Here is an 18,913-nt window from a genome sequence, read left to right as displayed (position 1 = left end):
ACTGTTCAATAAAGTTGTGTTGGACCTTCCCCTGGTTCTTGTCCTCTTTGTCTATGTTACCATGTAATGGACCTGAGTTTAAAATGCTACTGTAAACTGGTCAAGGTTAGTCAGGGTACATTTACCCACCTTTCACTTTACAACAATGCCAATAGGAATCAACAAGGCTTAAGATATGTTGTGCATTCAATTCATTACCTGCCCAACATGGTCCTGACACAGCAATAAGTCCAGTCTCTGCACAGAAATGTCCAGGACTACAATTTTGACAATGGCGAGCTGCTGACAACCCTCGTTTATCACTGCAAAAGTCACAAAATCAAAAGGTACATTCTAATTAATGGACAGGGATTCCAGAGTAATGGGAAGTAAAAAAAAGATTTTTGAAGCACATTTTAATGGTTTGGATGTTAATAAGGTAAGTTACGTAATTGAGGTTTCTGATGGGAAATCAAGATTTCCCTGCTGCTGTGGAATTTCAACTTTACAAATCATGTTTATTGGCCTTGGCTTGCTCTCCTTCTAGAAGTCAGCCTGAATGCAAAACTTGGCTTTAGATTATGTAGGGAAAACTGTAGAAGTAAAGGAAAAGTCTCTGTAGTCTTACCAGACTATAGACCTGCTCTCTCATTGGAGAGAGATGCTTGATGATGATTTAATCCAAGGGTCAGGTGAGGGGAGAGGTTGAGAAGGAGAATCCTTCCTGGTAACCTCAGCTGGTGTGGGAATTGAACCCACATTGTTGATGTCACTTTGCATCGCAAAACAGCTGTCTAGCCAACTGAGCTAATCAACTCCCAACTAGAGAGTAAATTGCTCATTGCTGGTTGGTTCAATTGCCAACCCTGCAGTGGGGTTGGGGTCTTTCGATGGTGGTGGAGTGTTGATTCGCTTGGCTGGAGGGAGTTGAAGAAGTGGAAAGCACTATTTCTTCTCCTGGCTCACAAACAATGCCTTAAAAGAAAGTTATATAAATGCAAAGCTTGTTAAATCAGACCATTTAAATTGTCAAAGCTCTTCGAGGATGGGAGTGGATTATTCACCTCTTATGCCACTTATATTAAACTGGGAATTGTGCATGTTGGAGACAGAGTTCACATTTTGAAAGTGCTAATATCTTATTGCAATTCACCTATTTTGGAGGTGCTAAAATGTATCTTAATGCATCTCTTCCACAATTTATTTTAGGACAGTAGGAATAAAGATTGGTATCTTCACAAAACCAATGTCAGTGTGTGTTGAATTTTGGCTGATTAAGATGAATAAAGTTTTAAAGAATACAACAAAAAAAGCCTACAAGCAACACCAAAATAACAAAGTAGAAGACAACTAGTTGGCTGGAATGGTCTATCTATTTTATCATCCGCAACATTACTAGGTTTTTTTTTAACTGACAGGCAAAACCATCCCAAATGACCAGCAGCCAAATTGTTGTGGTAGCCTTTTAAAATTCATAACTCCCATTAGATAACCTTCCAAGATTAGAGCTAATCCAAATGTCTCTGAAAGGACATAAAAAGGCTATTGTCACTCCTGCAGGGGGTGCTGTTTTGGAACAAGTCCACAGGGGTGTGAGATTTAAATTGAATACATAAGGAATGCTATTAGGAAATTTGATTTTAAGTTAACAAACAAGACTACATTTTTTACAATTAAATAATGATCACTTTATTAAAAATACCTGAAGGTTCCTTTTGGACAAGGTTGCCCTGTGACACTGCCATTGGTACAGAAGAACCCTGGCAAACATTTGTCTCCCGTGATGCCATCAGTTGGAGTTGGTAGAGCCGCCCCCAGCATGCACATATATCCAGCACTACAAGGTCCAGTGGGCTTGGTATTCCCTAAAAATATACAGCAAATCAGCAAACAAAACCACCCTTCCCAGTTTCCCTCCTTTAGAGAAAATTCAAACTAAACCTCTCCCATATTGACCTCTGTAAGCAGTAATTGTTCAATATTGCACTCATGACAAAGAGCTTCATGTGGAACTACAAATCAAATTTTATCCCAAGGGCTCCATAGTAAAGCAAGATCAGAAGTAGAATGAAATGGAGTTTCAGATTGTCACAGTGTTCAAGCAATTCTCTCACTGTCACACCTTAATTTACATCCATTTTGCATATTTCTTCTCCAATATTACGTCTTTTGCACTGAGTCTTTAAGCTGTTTACCCTCTTGCTCCTCTTCTGCCTCCATCAAAAGTATTTTAAAAATCTTATTTTCTAACAACTTGTGATTCTGAAAAGTCACACTCGACTGGAAACGTTAATTCTGATCCTTTCTCCACAGATGTTAGTTTCTCCAGCATCCTCTGCACTTGTTTGCACAGCATTTGGCTTTTGTTATTTTATTAGAAGTTTTTGTTCCATGTAGGAAATTTGAGAGGACCACTTGGGGTCAGAGAGGATCATGGGTTATAAGGATAAGGCAGGAGAGTGAGGTTGAGAAACATATCAGCCATGATCAAATGGTGGAGCAGACTCAGTGGGCCAAATAGCCAAATTCTGTTCCTATAGCTTATGGTTTAAGATGAGCAATGTCCTTTCTCAATCACAAAAAGGGTTTGTGTAGATGTTTGCTGGAATAATTAAGCAAGGCCGACTGGGGAATTCCAAGGTAGACAAGCAGGAGGCTGGAAGAACACAGCAAGCCAGGCAGTATCAGGAGGTGGAGAAGTTGACGTTTAATTCCAAGCAAACGTTGCCAGGTCAAAGTCCTGGAACACTTTCTGCAAACAGAAGACAGTCCTTTACAATACTAAACTAGCTGCTGAAACTTTCTTTTCTTCCACCCCCCACATTAACTGATACCATAGAGAACATCAACCTTGAGGAAATAGATACAAGCCTACCACCTGTCTCAAACAAAAACAGAAATTGCTGGAGAAAAATCAACAGGTCTGGCAGCAACTGTGGAAAGATAGCAGGGTTAATGTTTCAAGTCCATAATAAGACAATAAGAAATAGGAACAAGAGCAAGCCACTTGGCCTCTTGAGTTGCCTGGACCATTCAATAGGATCATGGTGGATTGGACGATCACTTCCACTTTCCTACCTTTTTCTCATAACCTTTGATTTCCCTACTGATAAAGAATCTATCTCAGCCATAAACATGCAATAGGACTCTGCCCCCGCAGCTTTGAGTAGTAATGGAGTTCCACTGACACACAATCATCTGAGAGAAGAAATTCCTCCTCATCTCATTCTTAATTTGGCACCCCTTTATTCTGAGACTATGCCGTCTGGTCTGGGCCTCTCCCATGAGGGGAAACATCCTCTCTGCATTGACCCTGCCAAGCCCTTTGAGAATTCTCCATGTTTCAATGAGATCTCCTCTCATTCTTCTAAACTCCAATGAGTAGAGACCTAACCTGTTTTACCTTTGCTCACAAGACAATTCCTCCATACTGGGATCCCCTCAGTTAACCTTTTTTGAACTGCCTCCAGAGAACAAATAACTTTACTTAAATAAAAAGAGACCAAAGCTGCTTACAGTACTCCAGATGTGGTCTCATCAGCACCTTGTAATGTTGCAGTAAGACTTCCTTATTCATATATCCTGACCCCTTGAAATAAAGGCCAACATCCATAGAATCGTTGCAGTGTAGAAACAGGCCATTCGGCCCAACGAGTCCAAATCAACCCTCTGAAGAGCATCCCAACCAGACCCATTCCCCAACCCTATCCCTGTAACCCTGCATTTCCAACACCATGAGTCTTTCTGACTTGAGGTCAGTGACCCTTTTTTCAGAATCATCCTATCTAATTTAGCTTGGCTTGTATGCCTAAAGTACATCAGTCGATAAGCCAAATTGTTAATGAATTGCATAAATGTTGCTACCCTTCCACTAATTTGCTGAGAAAAATTGCGTTCAAGCATCAAAATCAGAAAATATTTAATTTCAACTAAGTCTGGGTTCATATAATAATTTGAAAACTGGTCTTTTTGTTTAGTTTCTTAATTCAATGTAGCCCTTCATTCCGACTGGATTTTAAGTCTCTTGTTTCAAAACATGGGACAGCTGACTCTAAACCATGTGCTACATGGGTTTGGTAAGAAAACAGTTAGTGTTAAAGGACAATACTGCTAAAAGAATTAGCATCTGAGATAGAAGGCTGCCACATATGTAATTAGGGCTGAATTATTCCAAACATTTTCCTCCCCATCAGTTCTTCAAGGCTTTGACTTTATAATGATATACAGTATCTAATTTGCCCAGACCTCAGCCAAGTAACCATTTCACCTCTCCAAATTCAGACTGTATATGTTGAGATGATGTTTTTAGATTACCTACAGTGTGGAAACAGGCCCTTCGGCCCAACAAGTCCACATCGAACCTCTGAAGAGTAACCTACCCAGACCCACTTCTCTCTGACTAATGCACCTAATACTATGGGCAATTTAGCACGGCCAATTCACCTGACCTGCACATTTTTGGACTGTGGGAGAAATCCAGAGCTCCCGGAGTAAACCCACGCAGACACAGGGAGAATGTGCAAACTCTACACAGACAGACAGTCACCCGAGGCTAGAATTGAATCTGGGTCCCTGGTGCTGTGAGGCAACAGTGCTAAGCACTGGGCCACCAGTTATTACAAATTTTACCAAGTATTGTATGCATAGCTTGTGCCCTGTTCATTACATTGTTAAAATGCAAATGGGATTCTAAAAAGCCTGACTTAAGTGTTAATGGTTCTCCTGCTTAACTGACCAGTTTCCAATAAAAATAACAGCAATAAAATTGCAGCAGAGTGGGAAGGGAGCAGAAAATGAAAACATTCAATTTTACCCAATATCCATCAAGTGGAGGGAATTAAAATGTCCACCAGAGGTATCAGATCATGAGCACGGTGCAGGAATTCATTTCCAACTAATGTTTTTTTCAAAAGTTTGTTGACAAACAGAAAAAGTGTTTGGGGAATACCTGATCCCTGACAATACATTCCAGGATCACAAGGCAAGCAGCCCAATGCTTCGTGCAGCCCAGTTCGGTTTCCATAGGTACCCTCAGGACAGAAGTGCTGGCTTGTAGATTTAGGTGGACAGAAAGATCCCAATGGGCAAAGCACAGGTTTGAACACTCCTTAGAAAAAAGGATATAGAGAAGAACACAAATAATTCAAACATTATCAGTCATTTAAAGAAAATCATTCAAATGTGAACTGCAATCAGATGCAAGAGGGTGTAACTGCAAGTGATGTAGTTATGGGGACCCAAGGGACTGCTTCTATGGAGTCTCTACAACTATCCAACACTAACAAGAATAGTGATTCTTGCAAGCTATGTAGACAAAAGAAGACACTGGTACAAGGATCAGTGAACTGAAGATGTTACTATGTTATAGGGAGGAATTCAAGTGGAGAGGAGGAAATAGGAATGTAGCAGTGAAAGGGGACAGTATAATTAGGGGGATAGAAACTGTTCTCAGTGCTACGACATGAGCCCTGAAGGCTGTGTTGCTTGCCCAGTGCCAGGGCTGATGACGTCTCTTCATGGCTGGAGTAAAACTTGGAGAGGTAGAGCAGAGATCCTGTTGTTGTCATCCATGTTGGAATAATGACCTTGCTAGGACCAGAAAGGAGGCTCTGTTGAAAGAGTTTAAATAGATAGGAGATATACTATAAAGCAGAACCTCCAATGTAATAAGCTTGGGATGTCCAGTTGAACCATGGGCAAACTAGTCAAGGACTTTAATGAGTGGCTCAAAGATTGGCATGGAGGGAATATGCGTCAGCTCATGGGCATTGGTGCCCATATGTGGATGCATGAGTTTCACTTGAACCATGCTGAGACCACTGTACTGTTAAGTTGAATAACTAAGGCTGAAGAAGGGGTCTTCAACAAAGTGGCAGGGGTCTTGGAGAGGGTATATGTATACTGACAAAGCAAAGGATATGGCGGCATTACTGGGCAGCTATTTTGATGATAATAATGATACCCAGAGTACTAAAGGAAGAGACAGTATGTACAAACATTAATCAAAAAGCTGCAAAAAGGAGGTGGGGGAAGAGTGAAAAAGAAACAAAAATGTGTGTATACTTAAACGTACATTGGAACAACATAAATGAGTGAATAGTGGTAACAGATTTTAACAGGTATGATTTTATAACTATTGTGGAGATATGGTTACAAAGAGTTCAAAGTTGGGAACTAAATAATCAGGGGTATGTGACTTTTCAAAATGACAAGTAGGAATGTTAATTTCTGATGAGAAGTTAAGCAGATCAGATTTGTAATCATTGGAGTTTAAAAGAATGATTGGTGACCTGATTGAAACATGCAAAGTTCATAGCAGACTTGGTATGATCGATGTGGAGAAGTTGTTTAGTTTGTGGGAGAGTCTAGGACCAGGCAGCATATTTTCAGAATAGGGGTCCATCCATTTAAAACAGAGTAGAGAAGGATTTTCTTCTTTCAGAAGGTAGTCAATCTGTGCAATTCTTTACTACAGAGTTGTGGATGCTGGGTCTTTAAGTACATTCAAAGGTGAGATAGATTTTCTATCTGTATAGGTACCCGGGATTATAAGAAAAAGGCAGGAAAGTGGAATTGAGGATGATGAGCTCAGCCAAGATCATATTGAAGTTCGAAGCAGACTCAATGGGCTGAATAGCTTCCTTCTGCTCCTACTTCCTGTGGTTTCGGGGAAATAAAAAACAAAATGGAATTACATTTTTGAGGACAGCCAGTCATTAGTTTTGTTCCCCATATCAACACTATGACTAATGCTCTGTAAACATCTTTTTATTCAATTTTTACCTGAGGTTTGGCAGTAGTATCCTGGAGGGCAAATCTCACATCTTTCCTTTCCCCATTTGGGCTGGTAATGACCAGGTGCACAGTTAGTTTGATTGGAACTCCCCTGTGAACATTGAAAACAACATTGCTGGAGGAAACCTGGAACAAGCAGCTTTTTAGCCTGTTCAAAAACACGAGTACCTTTTCTGAACATGCCTGCAGTAATCAGCCAATGATTGAGAACATATGATCAACATGGCTGACTGTTAACATGGCTAACTAAGATGGCCACTGTCCACTGAGCAAAATGATGCTAGTGATTCTTGGCATTTGCAGCTTTTGTCTTGATCAAATAGCAACTAAGTCCTAGCTTGTTGCAATAATCACAAGATGGTGTCCCTGGCCATGATAATTATTTGAAGAGCTCCATTATAAGTGCCCCTATTTTGTAGGCACTTCCAAAAGAACTGGATCATGTTTTATGGAAGAGATAGACAAGGTAAGACTTTTGCCAGACATGCTTTAATCCCTGCCCTCTTTGTCATAAGAAATGTGCCTGGTAGATTCTTCACTTCATCTCTCTATCCATGTGTGCACTTTGCATTACCTAGAGGTTGCATTTCTATGATTGACTGCAAAGATCACTGAGGAATTGTCATCATAGGGTCAGGATCTTCAGAAAGTTAAATGCAAAGTGGAATGAACTGCAACTGGGAGATTTGCAGTCACCACACATCGGAAGTCGGAACACCAGTGACATTGCCGGTCTGTTGCTGCTGCAGGCTGCCACGTTCATCTGCAGTGTGGTGTGACAGGGACAACGTCTTTACAATCACCTCATGCAATAGCAGCTTCACTTCAATAGCCATCATGCACTAGAAAGATGGCTGCACTATCAGGTTAACATGGACTAATAGCTACAATTAATGCCCTTTTAAAACATCCTGAGAAGTCTTCCAAGAGGATAATCATCCCCAGCAGGTGGTCAGGAAGTCTTTGTTTTACACTTTGCTTATAGCTACAGTCGTACAGTGAAGGATAGAGTTTTAGCTTTCTTTTCATTTGGGTTTCAAAAACTGCCAGTAAAAAGGATGAGAATAAATGAACACGTGGGTAATTGATAGCAGAGTGGAACACTAAAGCCACTCATTGATTAGGGGGAGGTACTTGCTGGTGCAAGTGCAGTCTAGTTTATGTTTTTTTAGGACTGGGCCAGCTCAGTCAGTGGTGATACAATTGAGCCACTCTTTGTGATGGACATTTAAAGTCCATCTTCCAGAATACATTCTACTCCCTTGTCACCCTCAACATTTCCTCCAATTAGCTTCAACATGGAAAACTATAGATTCATTCGCAAAGAGGGTGCCATAGTTGGTATTTGGCATGCTACTTTGCACACATTTTATCAGATAAGATTCTAAGATTTTAAAAAGTTTATTTGTTCATGAGACGTGGATGCCACTGGATAGATCAACATTTAATAGCCATCCGTAATTACCTTGAAAGTGGCGATGAGCTACCTTTTTGAACCGTGGCAATCTTTGGAATGTAGAAACACCCATGGTGCTGGTAGAAAGGGAATTCCAGGATTTTTACCCAAGACAGGGAAGGAATGAGGAGACAGTTACAAGTCAGGACAGTGTGAGACCAGGAGGGGAACAGGTGGTTCCAATTCATTGTTGTTCTAGATGGCAGAGGTCACATATTTGGAAGGTGCTGTCAAAGGAGCATCAGTGAGTTTCTACAGTACATCTTGAAGATGATACATACTGTTGCCACTGAGAGCCGGTGGTGAAGGGAGTGAAAGTTGAAGGTGGTGGGTGGGATGTTAATCAAACAGGCTACTTTGTGCTGGATGGTGTCAAGCTTTGAACGTTGTTCAGCTGCACTCATCCAGGCAAAAGGAAAGTATGATTTGGTTAGTGCGATTGTGTAAGACTGTTGTTTGATTAATCTGTGGGACAGCTCTCCAAATTTTGGGAGTTGCCTCCAGGAAGTCTGAAGGTTTCTAAGGAGAACTTTGCCGATTTGATATGGTGAGTTTGTTATTGTTGCTTCTGTAGTGCTTAGGTTGATGCTGGGTAATCCATCAGCTTTCATTTCTTTTTTGAACTTGCAGCAATCTAGAACAACTAAATGACTTGCCTCCATTTCAGAGGGCACTTGAAGGTCAACACATTGCAGGGGGTCTGGGATCACACTTGACTTTAACCAGCTTAAGGATGGTTGATTTCCTTGCCTAAATGACATCAATGATCCAAATGTTTGACAATTGTTTTTTAAAAAGACACCATTACTGAGATTATCTATTGATTCCAGATTTTTTTTATTTATAATTCAAATTTTAGCAGCTGGTGGAGGTGGAATTTGAACCCATGTCCTTGGAGCATTAGCCTAGCCTCTGGATTCCTAGTCTAGTGGCATGACTACCTTTGCTCTCCCTAAAAGATCACCAGAGACTGTCACTAAGGATCTAGTATTAAGAAGGAATGAATTTGCTGTTCTAAGTCAATTTTTTACACAGAATTGTATTCTTAATGCATTATTTTATCTAATTTTGTATTGTCTCTTTGATATATTTATTCCGTAAATAATTCTGACCAATTAGCTTCAGGCCATAAAAGCATGGTCTGACATCGTATTATTTTGACCATTGGTAGCAAATGGAAAATATGGAGGGTAGACCTCATATATTATGTGGTTTAATGCATTGCTGACTGTACAAATTCATTCAGATAATCTTTATAATGCCTAGGGTTAGATTTTTCCTTTTGCAGTTAAAACGTGGTGGTGAGTGAATTCATGACATCTAGTTCTCCAAAGCCCAGTGTACATTTTCTGACTCAATCATCTGCTTTTCACTTCATTAATTATACATCTGAGCTGTTGGGTGCAATCCGCAGGGAATCGCATGGTCAGAGAGGTTGAAGTCATTTTCATGTCTCTGGTGCCATGCGTAAAGTCCGGCTCTGTATCACTTCAGACACTGAAATCCATGTACTTCTCAAACAACAATGCTCAACTTTGAAGTTAGAAGGTGTCGCAGATGAAAGGCAAGTGTCCGCTTCCAAGACAGGAATCCGGTGGATGGGGACAGGAATTCAGTAAGCTGCAGCCGTCAAGTATGCATTCTGATTTACCTGGCGGACACTTGTACCATCTTTTGTTTCTCAGTAGTCGCAAGAATAACTGGAAGTGGCATATAATTACAATGAGTTGGTATTTTAATGAGGTGCTAATGTGTGGAAATAAGCTGTCACATCAAGGTTTTGATGTTGCCATTTAAATCTTGAGGGGGACCCCAGAAAAGCTATGCTCAAATTCCGATTCTGTCACTTTTGTGGAAGGCAAAACAGCCTAGGATATTATCAATAGATAATGAATTCAAGGAGCAAGGTAATGTTCTGGAACCTGCATTCAAATTCCATGGTGGTAAATGGTGGAATTTGAATTAAATAAAAACCTGGAGTTAAGAATCTAATGGCGACCATGAAACTGTTGTCAATTCTCAGGAAAACTCAATTTGTTCACTAATGTCCTCGAGAGAAGGAAACTGTCATCCTTCTATGCACGTGCCCACTTCCAAACTCACAAGTGCCCTTTAAGCACTTAGTGATGAGCAATAAATACTGGCTGAGCCAGAAGCACTCATATTCTTTGAATGAACAGAAAGAAATGTATTTTCCCACCTCTCTTATCAATACTCCCACCACACTAAGTAAAAGTTAGTCTAGCTCTGATGAGTGGAAAATGTAACAATGGTATTTCTTCAAATTATTTTACCACTTCTTCATCACAAATACAAAATAAAACATGAAATAATATCACTTAATGCTGACCTCAGGACAGAAGTGACCTGGAGAACATATATAATCCAAAGGTTCTGGTACACTCTGTCCTCTTGGACAATAATATCCTGCAGAACATAAACCTGATGGAGCTGAAAGGCTGTAGGTCTCACAATAATGACCAGATGGACAAGGACTGCAATCAGTCACTGCTACTCCTCCTGGACCTATTTTTTGTGAGGAAAGTGACAAAGAAGTTATCAACTGACACAAGCATCCACACAACCAAATTAAATTAGACAATAAATGAACAGAATTTTTGCTTGGCGATATAAGCTATGATTTATATATAATTTATGATCATTTATTTTAAGTTTGAGGTTTTTAATTATTGATTAGTAACATTTGAGTTGTGTGTTTGAAATTAATAACTAACTTGCAAATATTTCCATAGCAATGGTGATTTCTTTTAAAACAGTTTGTGTGGGCTACTTTGGCAGCTTAACAGGTTGGCATTTACTTTAGGAATTTATGACCTAGCAGGGTAGAAAATTGTCCAAGGTTTTTGTTCCAAGTTTCTGGAGCGTTTTTCAACACATAAGAGAAACACCCATAATAGAGACAGAGAGATTTTGGTTTCAGTTTTACTTGGAGTGGAAAGCGTTTGCGGAGTCCTTGCATAGAGATACATGCACAGAGCACTGCAACTGGAAAAGGTGGAGATTTTAGTAAACTAGGTTATTTTAGATTAATGAATTAATAATAGTCCTAGGCAGGAATCTTGAAGGGGAACTGAAGGGGAGTTTAAGGGGAAGAGGGGGTGAGGTTGAGTCAGGCAGGTGTTGTAGGGGTTTGGTGAGGGCTGTGGCAGATTGGATCTGGCAGTAGCGGAAAGTGGAGCTGTCAGTAGCAGAGGAGGAGGTGTCAGATCCTAGGATCAGGATCTAGGGTTTGAGGGATCCAGAGGCAGTGTATCTGGGCATGTGTGAAGTATGTGTGGGTGGGCTCTATAGTTACTCGGGAGTAGATTATTTATTTAACAGTCTTGCTTTTCCTGAGCCACTATCTTAATTTCATCAGCACACTCCATTCTCTCGGCTTTAAATAGCGACGTCCAGAGGATTTCAAGCGTAGAGAATTCCCCAGGCAATTCCTTAGCAGCCTTCCACACTCGGGATTCCACACATCTCCATGTGCATCTACACATTGGGGCAGCACGGTGGCACAGTGGTTAGCACTGCTGCCTTACAGTTCCAGGAACCTGGGTTCAATTCCCACTTCGGGCGACTGCCTGTGTGGAGTTTGCACATTCTCCCCGTGTCTGCGTGGGTTTCCTCCGGGTGCTCCAAAAATGTGCAGGTTAGGTGATTTGGCCATGCTAAATTGCCTGTAGTGTTAGGTGAAGGGGCAAATGTAGGGGAATAGGTCAGGGTGGGTTGCTCTTCAGAGGATCGGTGTGGACTTGTTGGGCTGAAGGGCCTGTTCCCACACTAAGTAATCTAATCTAATCTACACGTGAATAACAACTATCTGACAGAGTCCAATATTTATACACATATAATAAAAATGACCTTGGTGCACACTTCCTGTCTATAAACCTTAGTTTGAGGCTTTTAGCCAGGCTTCTCTGTCCATATTTACCTCTGGAACTTGTCAAGTCAAATTTTCCCATTCAATTTTGCAACTATTAGAATGCAGTTAAAAGTTATCACCATTATACATTTACAGATGTCTCTCTGATCCAACACCAACCCTTACCCCTCCACCGTCAAATGTAGTCTAAAGAAGAGATTAACCATCTGACTCGGACAACAGTATATCATTTACTTAGAAAGTAATTATACATTACAACACACAGTGCAAGGTTTTTGTGCATCCTAATGATTTGCTGCTCATCTGCCAATTTTCACTTACTATATAAAAACTAAACCAGCTATCCTTTCTTACAATAATTGGACTATCAAGATTATAGAGTTGTCAGCAAGAAAGTTTGATCTTTCTCATAAGATGCTTCACTCATGCTTAGGAGCCTCACCCAACAGGTTTGTGATAGAGAACATTTCTTTGTCCATGAAGAGATCACGATAATTTTAACTGAGATTCAGTTATCCCCATGAGCACTTCTTCCACCCACTCTCGTTGAAAGGTGTACTGAAAATTTGGAGAATTCACCAGTGAAATCAAGCTAAACCAAAGCACATATGAAATAAAGACATGCTGCCCATCTGCCATCTACTGGCATCTTATTAAGAAGCACCTGGAATGGATTTAAAGTGTTTAGAAGTTTCCGAAATGATCAGAATCATTTAGGTTTCTCCGTAAAAATAAGTAAATTCAGAAAACATGAAATATTATTGGATAAAATGCAACGTGAGCAGCGCAATCTATTTGTTGCTTCTGTTCCCTTTATAACCATTTTTGAGAGTTATTTGAGACACTGGCTTCCAGAATGTGATCTGGTAAATGCAGGGATTTTTCAATCATACCCCCAACATGAAAGTGTTGCTGTAAATACAGCCTGAAAAATGTTATTAGGAGAAAGCTCAGAATAGACCTTCAAGAAGCAACTAACAACCTCCCCTCAGGTTGTTTACATTTCCCTATTCTTGTTAATGACATTTTTAAACAATCTATTCAGACACACCTCTGGAGTAAGTGAGACTTGAACCCAGGCCTTCTGGCCCAGAGGGATGGACACTATCAATTTGCCACAAAGGCTTATCCATTCATTAAAAAAGCGAATTGAAGGATGATGTTTTCATCTACTTAATAAAAACTTATAAAAACATAACTGTAAATTAATGAGGCTCTCCTTACCAGAGAGGGTTCCAGGAGGACAGGGTTTGGAGTAGGTTGTTCCTTCTGGGCAGTAATATCCTGCAGGGCAGGGCTTTGGGTTCATCACTGATGCTTTCCCATCACAAAGAAATCCGGCAACACATGGTCCAGTTGGGCTTGACAGACCAGGCTGCCCACAGTATTGACCAAGATCACATGGGACTGGCTGAGAGGAGCCTTCAGGACAATAGAATCCTGAGGAAGAAATAAGTTTGTCAACTGCCCATCAGTTAAATCAAGTAAAATAGAAAGGAGTTTTCAAGTCAATGAAGTAGCAAGGAAACAACTGGGTGATTAATTTGTTAACGAGAGGAAGGTTTTGTGAGCTCACTTACTGGGAACATGGGTTGAAAATAGGGCTACAACATAGTAACCATGATTCTCTGACCTACATTCCTTAACAGTGTGAGCTCCCTGCCTGGAGAGCAAAAATCACAATTATCTATTGCTCTTCCACTCTTAGGATTGGAGTTCAAATACAGTAGCTACTGATCTTTCTCTTTTTAACAGCTACAAAGGTTTAATGTGAAATTAACTTCAGCAGTGGTTACTCAGTTGATCATATGGAAGTTTATGGATTTATAAGGAAATTTATCCATAATGCAGCAAAAATCAGTTCAGTCTCAAGAAACTCATGATCCGCTAGACAGTTAAGCTGTATGGAGGGATGATTCATATGGCTTTATGTTGAATGCAGAAACATGTCTCTACCTTTGGAGCCGAGTAAGTAGCTTACCAATGATAAATGTTGACACTTGAAAAGGAAACAAAATCCTCCATAGCTAATGCTTTTCAACTGGATGAGTGCAACATTTACCTGAACGCAGAAAATACTTTTTATTTTTGGCCTGATTCATAAACAGATTCATTGATTTATGCTTTATGTTTAATATTGTCATCTGATTTATTATAACAGATTTATAGAGGAATTTAATTCAGATGAAAGATTAAAATATATGACATACTTATCAACATTAATAAGTGTTTAATTAAACTTTTTAGTGGGAATGCAGTTGGGGCAGTTGAATGTCCTCCTGCAGAACATGGGAGGTAAGGGGTCACCACTAGTGTCCCTGCTGACTTTCTCTGCGGGAAGTGCAACCAACTCCAACTCCTTGAAAACCGCAATAGGGAACTGGAGCTGGGGCTGGATGAACTTCAGATCATTCAGGAGGTGGAGGTGGTTATTGAGAGGATTTACAGGGAGGTAGTTACACCTCAGGTGCATGAAAAGGCAGATTAGTTACAGTCAGGGGATGGAAAGGGAACCAGCAGGCAGTGCAGGCAATTCCTGTGGCTGTTCCCCTCAATAACAAGCATACCGCTTTGCATACTGTTGGGGGGGACGACTTACTGGGGTAAACCATGGAGTTCAGGTCTCTGGCACAGAGTCTGTCCCTGTTGCTTTGAAGGAAAGTTGGAGTTGGGGGGTGGGGGGGGAGTTGGAAGATGAGCAGAGTGTTAGTCATAGTCAGTAATAACTACATAGTTAGAGGGACAGATAGAAGGTCCTGTGGGAATAAGAGACACTCACGGTTGATGTGTTGCCTCCCAGGTGCCAGGGTTTGTGATGTCTTGGATTGTGTTTTCAGGATCTTTGAAAACCGCATTAGGGAACTGGAGCTGGAGCTGGAGCAGCCCCAAGTTGTGGTCCACATAGGCACTAATCCATAGGCCGGGAAAGGAATGAGGATTTAAGGCAGAAATTCAGGGAGCTAGGGTGGAAGCTTGGAGCTAGAACAAACAGAGTTGTTATCTCTGGTTCGTTGCCCATGCCACATTCTAGCAAGGCAAGGAATAGGGAGAGAGCAGAGTTGAACATATAGCTACATGGATGGTGCAGGAGGGAGGGTTTCACATACCTGGTTAATTGGGGCTCATTCTGGGGTAGGTGGGACTGCTACAAATAGCATGATCCACACTTGAACCAGAGGGGTTCAAATATCTTAGGGGGGAATTTGCTAATGCTCTTCAGGAGGGTTTAAACTAATTCAGCAGAGGGATGGGAATCTAAATTGTAGTTCCAGTGTCCAGGAGGAGGAGAGTAGCGAGATCAGAAATGAGCTTTCAAGATCGTAAGAGGTCGCTGGCAAACAGGAAGGTGCTTTGAAGTATGTCTACTTCAACGCCAGGAGCATCCAGATAAGGTGGGTGAACTTACAGCATAGGTTGGTATCTGGGACTTCGATGTTGTGGCCATTTCAGAAACATGGATAGAGCAGGGACAGGAACGGGTGCTGCAGGTTCCAGGATTTAGGGGTGTCTGTAACATCAGAGAAGGTGATAAAAGAGGGGGAGGTGTGGCATTGCTAGTCAATGATAGTATTACTGTGGCAGAAAATATATAGACTGAGGTTAGAAACAGGAAAGGAGAGGTCACCCTGTTGGGAGTTTTCTATAGGCCTCCGAACAGTTCCAGAGATGTAGAGGAAAGGATAGAAAAGATAATTCTGGATAAGAGCAAGAGTGGCAGAGTAGTTTTTATGGGGGATTTCAACTTTCCATATATTGACTGGAAATACTATAGTTTGAATAGATGGGTTAGTTTTTGTCCAATGCGTGCAGGATGGTTTCCTGACAGAGGCCATGTTGGATTTGGTACTCAGTAATGAACCTGGCCAGGTGTTAGATTTGGAGGTAGGTGAGCACTTTGGTGATAGTGACCACAATTCAGTTTACTTTAGTGATGGAAAGGGATTGTTATATACCACAGGGCAAGAGTTATAGCTGGAGGAAAGGTAATTATGATACAATTAGGCAAGATTTAGGATGCATAGGATGGGGAAGGAAACAGCAGGGGGTGGGCACAATTGAAATGCGGAGCTTATTCAAGGAACAGCTACTGTGTGCTCTTGATAGGTATGTACCTGTCAGGCAGGGAGGGAGTAGTTGAGTGAGAGCGCCATGGTTTATTAAAAAAGTTGAATCTCTTGTCAAGAGGAAGAAGGCTTCTTATGTCAGGATAAGACATGAAGGATCAATTAGGGCACTTGAGAGTTACAAGTTATCCAGGAAGGACCTAAAGACAGTTAAGAAAAGCCAGGAGGGCACATGAGACGTCGTTGGCAGATAGAATCAAGGAAAACCGTAAAGCTTTCTATAGGTATATCAGGAATAAAAGAATGACTAGAGAAAGATTAGGGAAAGGACAATAGTGGGAAGTTGTGTACGAAGTCTGAGGAAATGGGGAAGTGCTATATGAATATTTTTCGTCAGTATTCACACTGGAAAAAGACAATGTGGTTAAGGAGAATACTGAAATGTAGGCTACTAGATTAGATGGGATTGACTTTCACAAGGAAGGAGGTGTTAGCAATTCTGGAGAGTGTGAAAATAGGTAAGTCTCCTGGGCTGTTGGAATTTATCCCAGGATTATCTAGGATGCCTGGGAAGAGATTGCGGAGCCTTTGGCTTCAATCTTTATGCTGTCATTGTCTACAAGAATAGTGCCAGAGACTGGAGGATAGCAAATGTTGTCCCTTGTTCAAGAAAGGGAATAGAAACAAACCTGCTAATTATAGACCAGTGAGCCTCACTTCGGCTGTGGGTAAAGTGTTGGGAAAGCTTATAAGATATAGGATTTATAATCACCTTGAGAGGAATAAGTTAATTAGGGATAGTCAATGTGGTTTTGTGAAGGGTAATTCATGCCTCACAAACTTTATTGAGTTCTTTGAGATGGTGATCAACAGATGGATGAGGGTAAAGTGGTTGATGTGGTGTTTATGGATTTCAGTCAGGCATTTGATAAGGTGCCCTACTACAGGCTATTGCACAAAATATGGAGACATGGGATTGATGACGATTTAGTGATTTGGATCAGAAATTGGCTAGCTGAAAGAAGGCAGAAGGTGGTGGTTGATGGGAAATGTTCATTCTGAAGTTCAGTTACTAGTGGTGTATCGCAAGAATCTGTTTGTCACTGTTATGAATGACCTGGATGAGGGCATAGAAGGACGGATTAGTAAATTTTTGGATGACACTAAGGTCGGTGGAATTGAGGACAGTGCTGAAGGATGTCGTAGGTTACAGAGAGACATAAATAAGCTACAGAGCTGGCTGAGAGTTGGCAAATGGAGTTTAATGTGAAAAAGTGTGGGGTGATTCACTTTGGAAGGAGCAACAGGAATAAAGAGTATTAGGCTAATGGTAAGATTCTTGGTAGTACAGATGAGCAGAGAGATCTCTGTGTCCATGTACATAGGTCCCTGAAAGTTGCCACCCAGGTTGATAGGGATGCTAATGAGGTGTACAGTATGTTAGCTTTTATTGGTAGAGGGATTGAGTTTCACAGTCAAGAGGTCATGCTGCAGCTGTACAAAACACTGGTCACCGCATTATAGGAAAGATGTGGAAAATTTGGAAATGGCGTGGAGGAGATTTACCAGGATGTTGCCTGGTATGGAGGGAAGGTCTTATGAGGAAAGGCTGAGGGACTTGAGGTGGTTTTCATTACAGAGAATGTTAAGAGGTAACTTAATTAAGACATATAAAATAATCAGACAGTTAGATAGGTTGGACAGGGAGATCCTTTTTCCTCAGATGGTGATGGCTAGCACGAGGGAACATAGCTTTTAATTGAGAGGTGATAGATATAAGACAGATGTCAGAGGTAGTTTCTTTACTCAGAGTAGTAGGGGCTTGGAAATCACTGTCCGCAACAGTAATAGACTCGCTAACTTTAAAGGGCATTTAAATGGTCATTGGATAAACATATAGATGAAAATGGAATAATGTAGGATAGATAGGCTTCAGATTGGTTCCACAACAGAGGGTCGAAGGGCCTGTACTGCATTGTAATCTTCTATGTTTTTAGATTTATCCTAACATTTATGATACATTTGTGAAATTAATGTTTAAATTGCCATATCATTAATTTCTCAAAACATTTGTTATAGTTTTATATAGTTAAATATTGCGTAAAAATTTTGCTGCAAATTATTAAAGAATTTGCAATATATTTTGTTTGCCAGGTTTGCTTATTTTTAAGAAATGGTCGTAATTCTTAAAAATCAATTTTGTTCTGCTCAATGCCAAAGCTTTTGACAATTTTCTGACTTCAATCCCATTTGAATGAAAAGAATCTTTCCATCACTGAGCAACTTCCAACCTTTTCATTTTAAAAACAATTAAGCATTGTGCTTCACTTTAAGAAGTTCAGAATTAGCATGAGCGAGTATTCTGCAGGGTTACAGGAGTAGAGTAAGAGGGTGGATCTGGGTGGAATGTGTGGGTGTGAATGAGGGGCCATATGGTCTGCTTCCACTCTGTAGAGGTTCTATGAGCTGGATACCAACTCTAATGAGTTTTGGTATGAAGGAGCAATTCTTTGTCATAACACAAAAATAATAAATATCTTTATTACAGTACAAAGTCAGGCTTCTGTTAATGGAGAACTGAACAGTTTAACTTTGCCGCTGTGTTTATAACCAATCAAATCATGACATTCAGGTGACTGTCTCTATCATTACTGTATTACAACCTTTAAGGACAGTAATCTCAGGATAGTCCCTGTGCATGTGAATATCATAAATTGCACAATCATA

General features: G+C 40.6%; 1 protein-coding gene across 1 annotated transcript in view; it reads right to left on the bottom strand.

Moving 5' to 3' along the window:
• Nucleotides 1–7,610, bottom strand: part of LOC140493956 (uncharacterized) — a 145,597-nt gene extending 137,987 nt beyond the window's left edge. The window contains exons 1-5 of the mRNA XM_072592908.1: nt 7,471–7,610; nt 6,763–6,865; nt 4,928–5,086; nt 1,682–1,844; nt 199–302 (exon numbers count right to left, since the gene is read on the bottom strand). Of these exons, the coding sequence (XP_072449009.1) occupies nt 199–302; nt 1,682–1,844; nt 4,928–5,086; nt 6,763–6,865; nt 7,471–7,610 (669 nt within the window). The remainder of the gene's footprint in view (nt 1–198; nt 303–1,681; nt 1,845–4,927; nt 5,087–6,762; nt 6,866–7,470) is intronic.
• Between the last annotated feature and the right edge of the window lie 11,303 nt (nt 7,611–18,913).

Source organism: Chiloscyllium punctatum, chromosome 23 (genome assembly GCF_047496795.1).
Source record: "Chiloscyllium punctatum isolate Juve2018m chromosome 23, sChiPun1.3, whole genome shotgun sequence".
Classification (NCBI taxonomy): domain Eukaryota; kingdom Metazoa; phylum Chordata; class Chondrichthyes; order Orectolobiformes; family Hemiscylliidae; genus Chiloscyllium; species Chiloscyllium punctatum.
The sequence above is the reverse complement of the archived record's forward strand: the minus strand, read 5'-3'. Positions and strand labels throughout refer to the sequence as shown.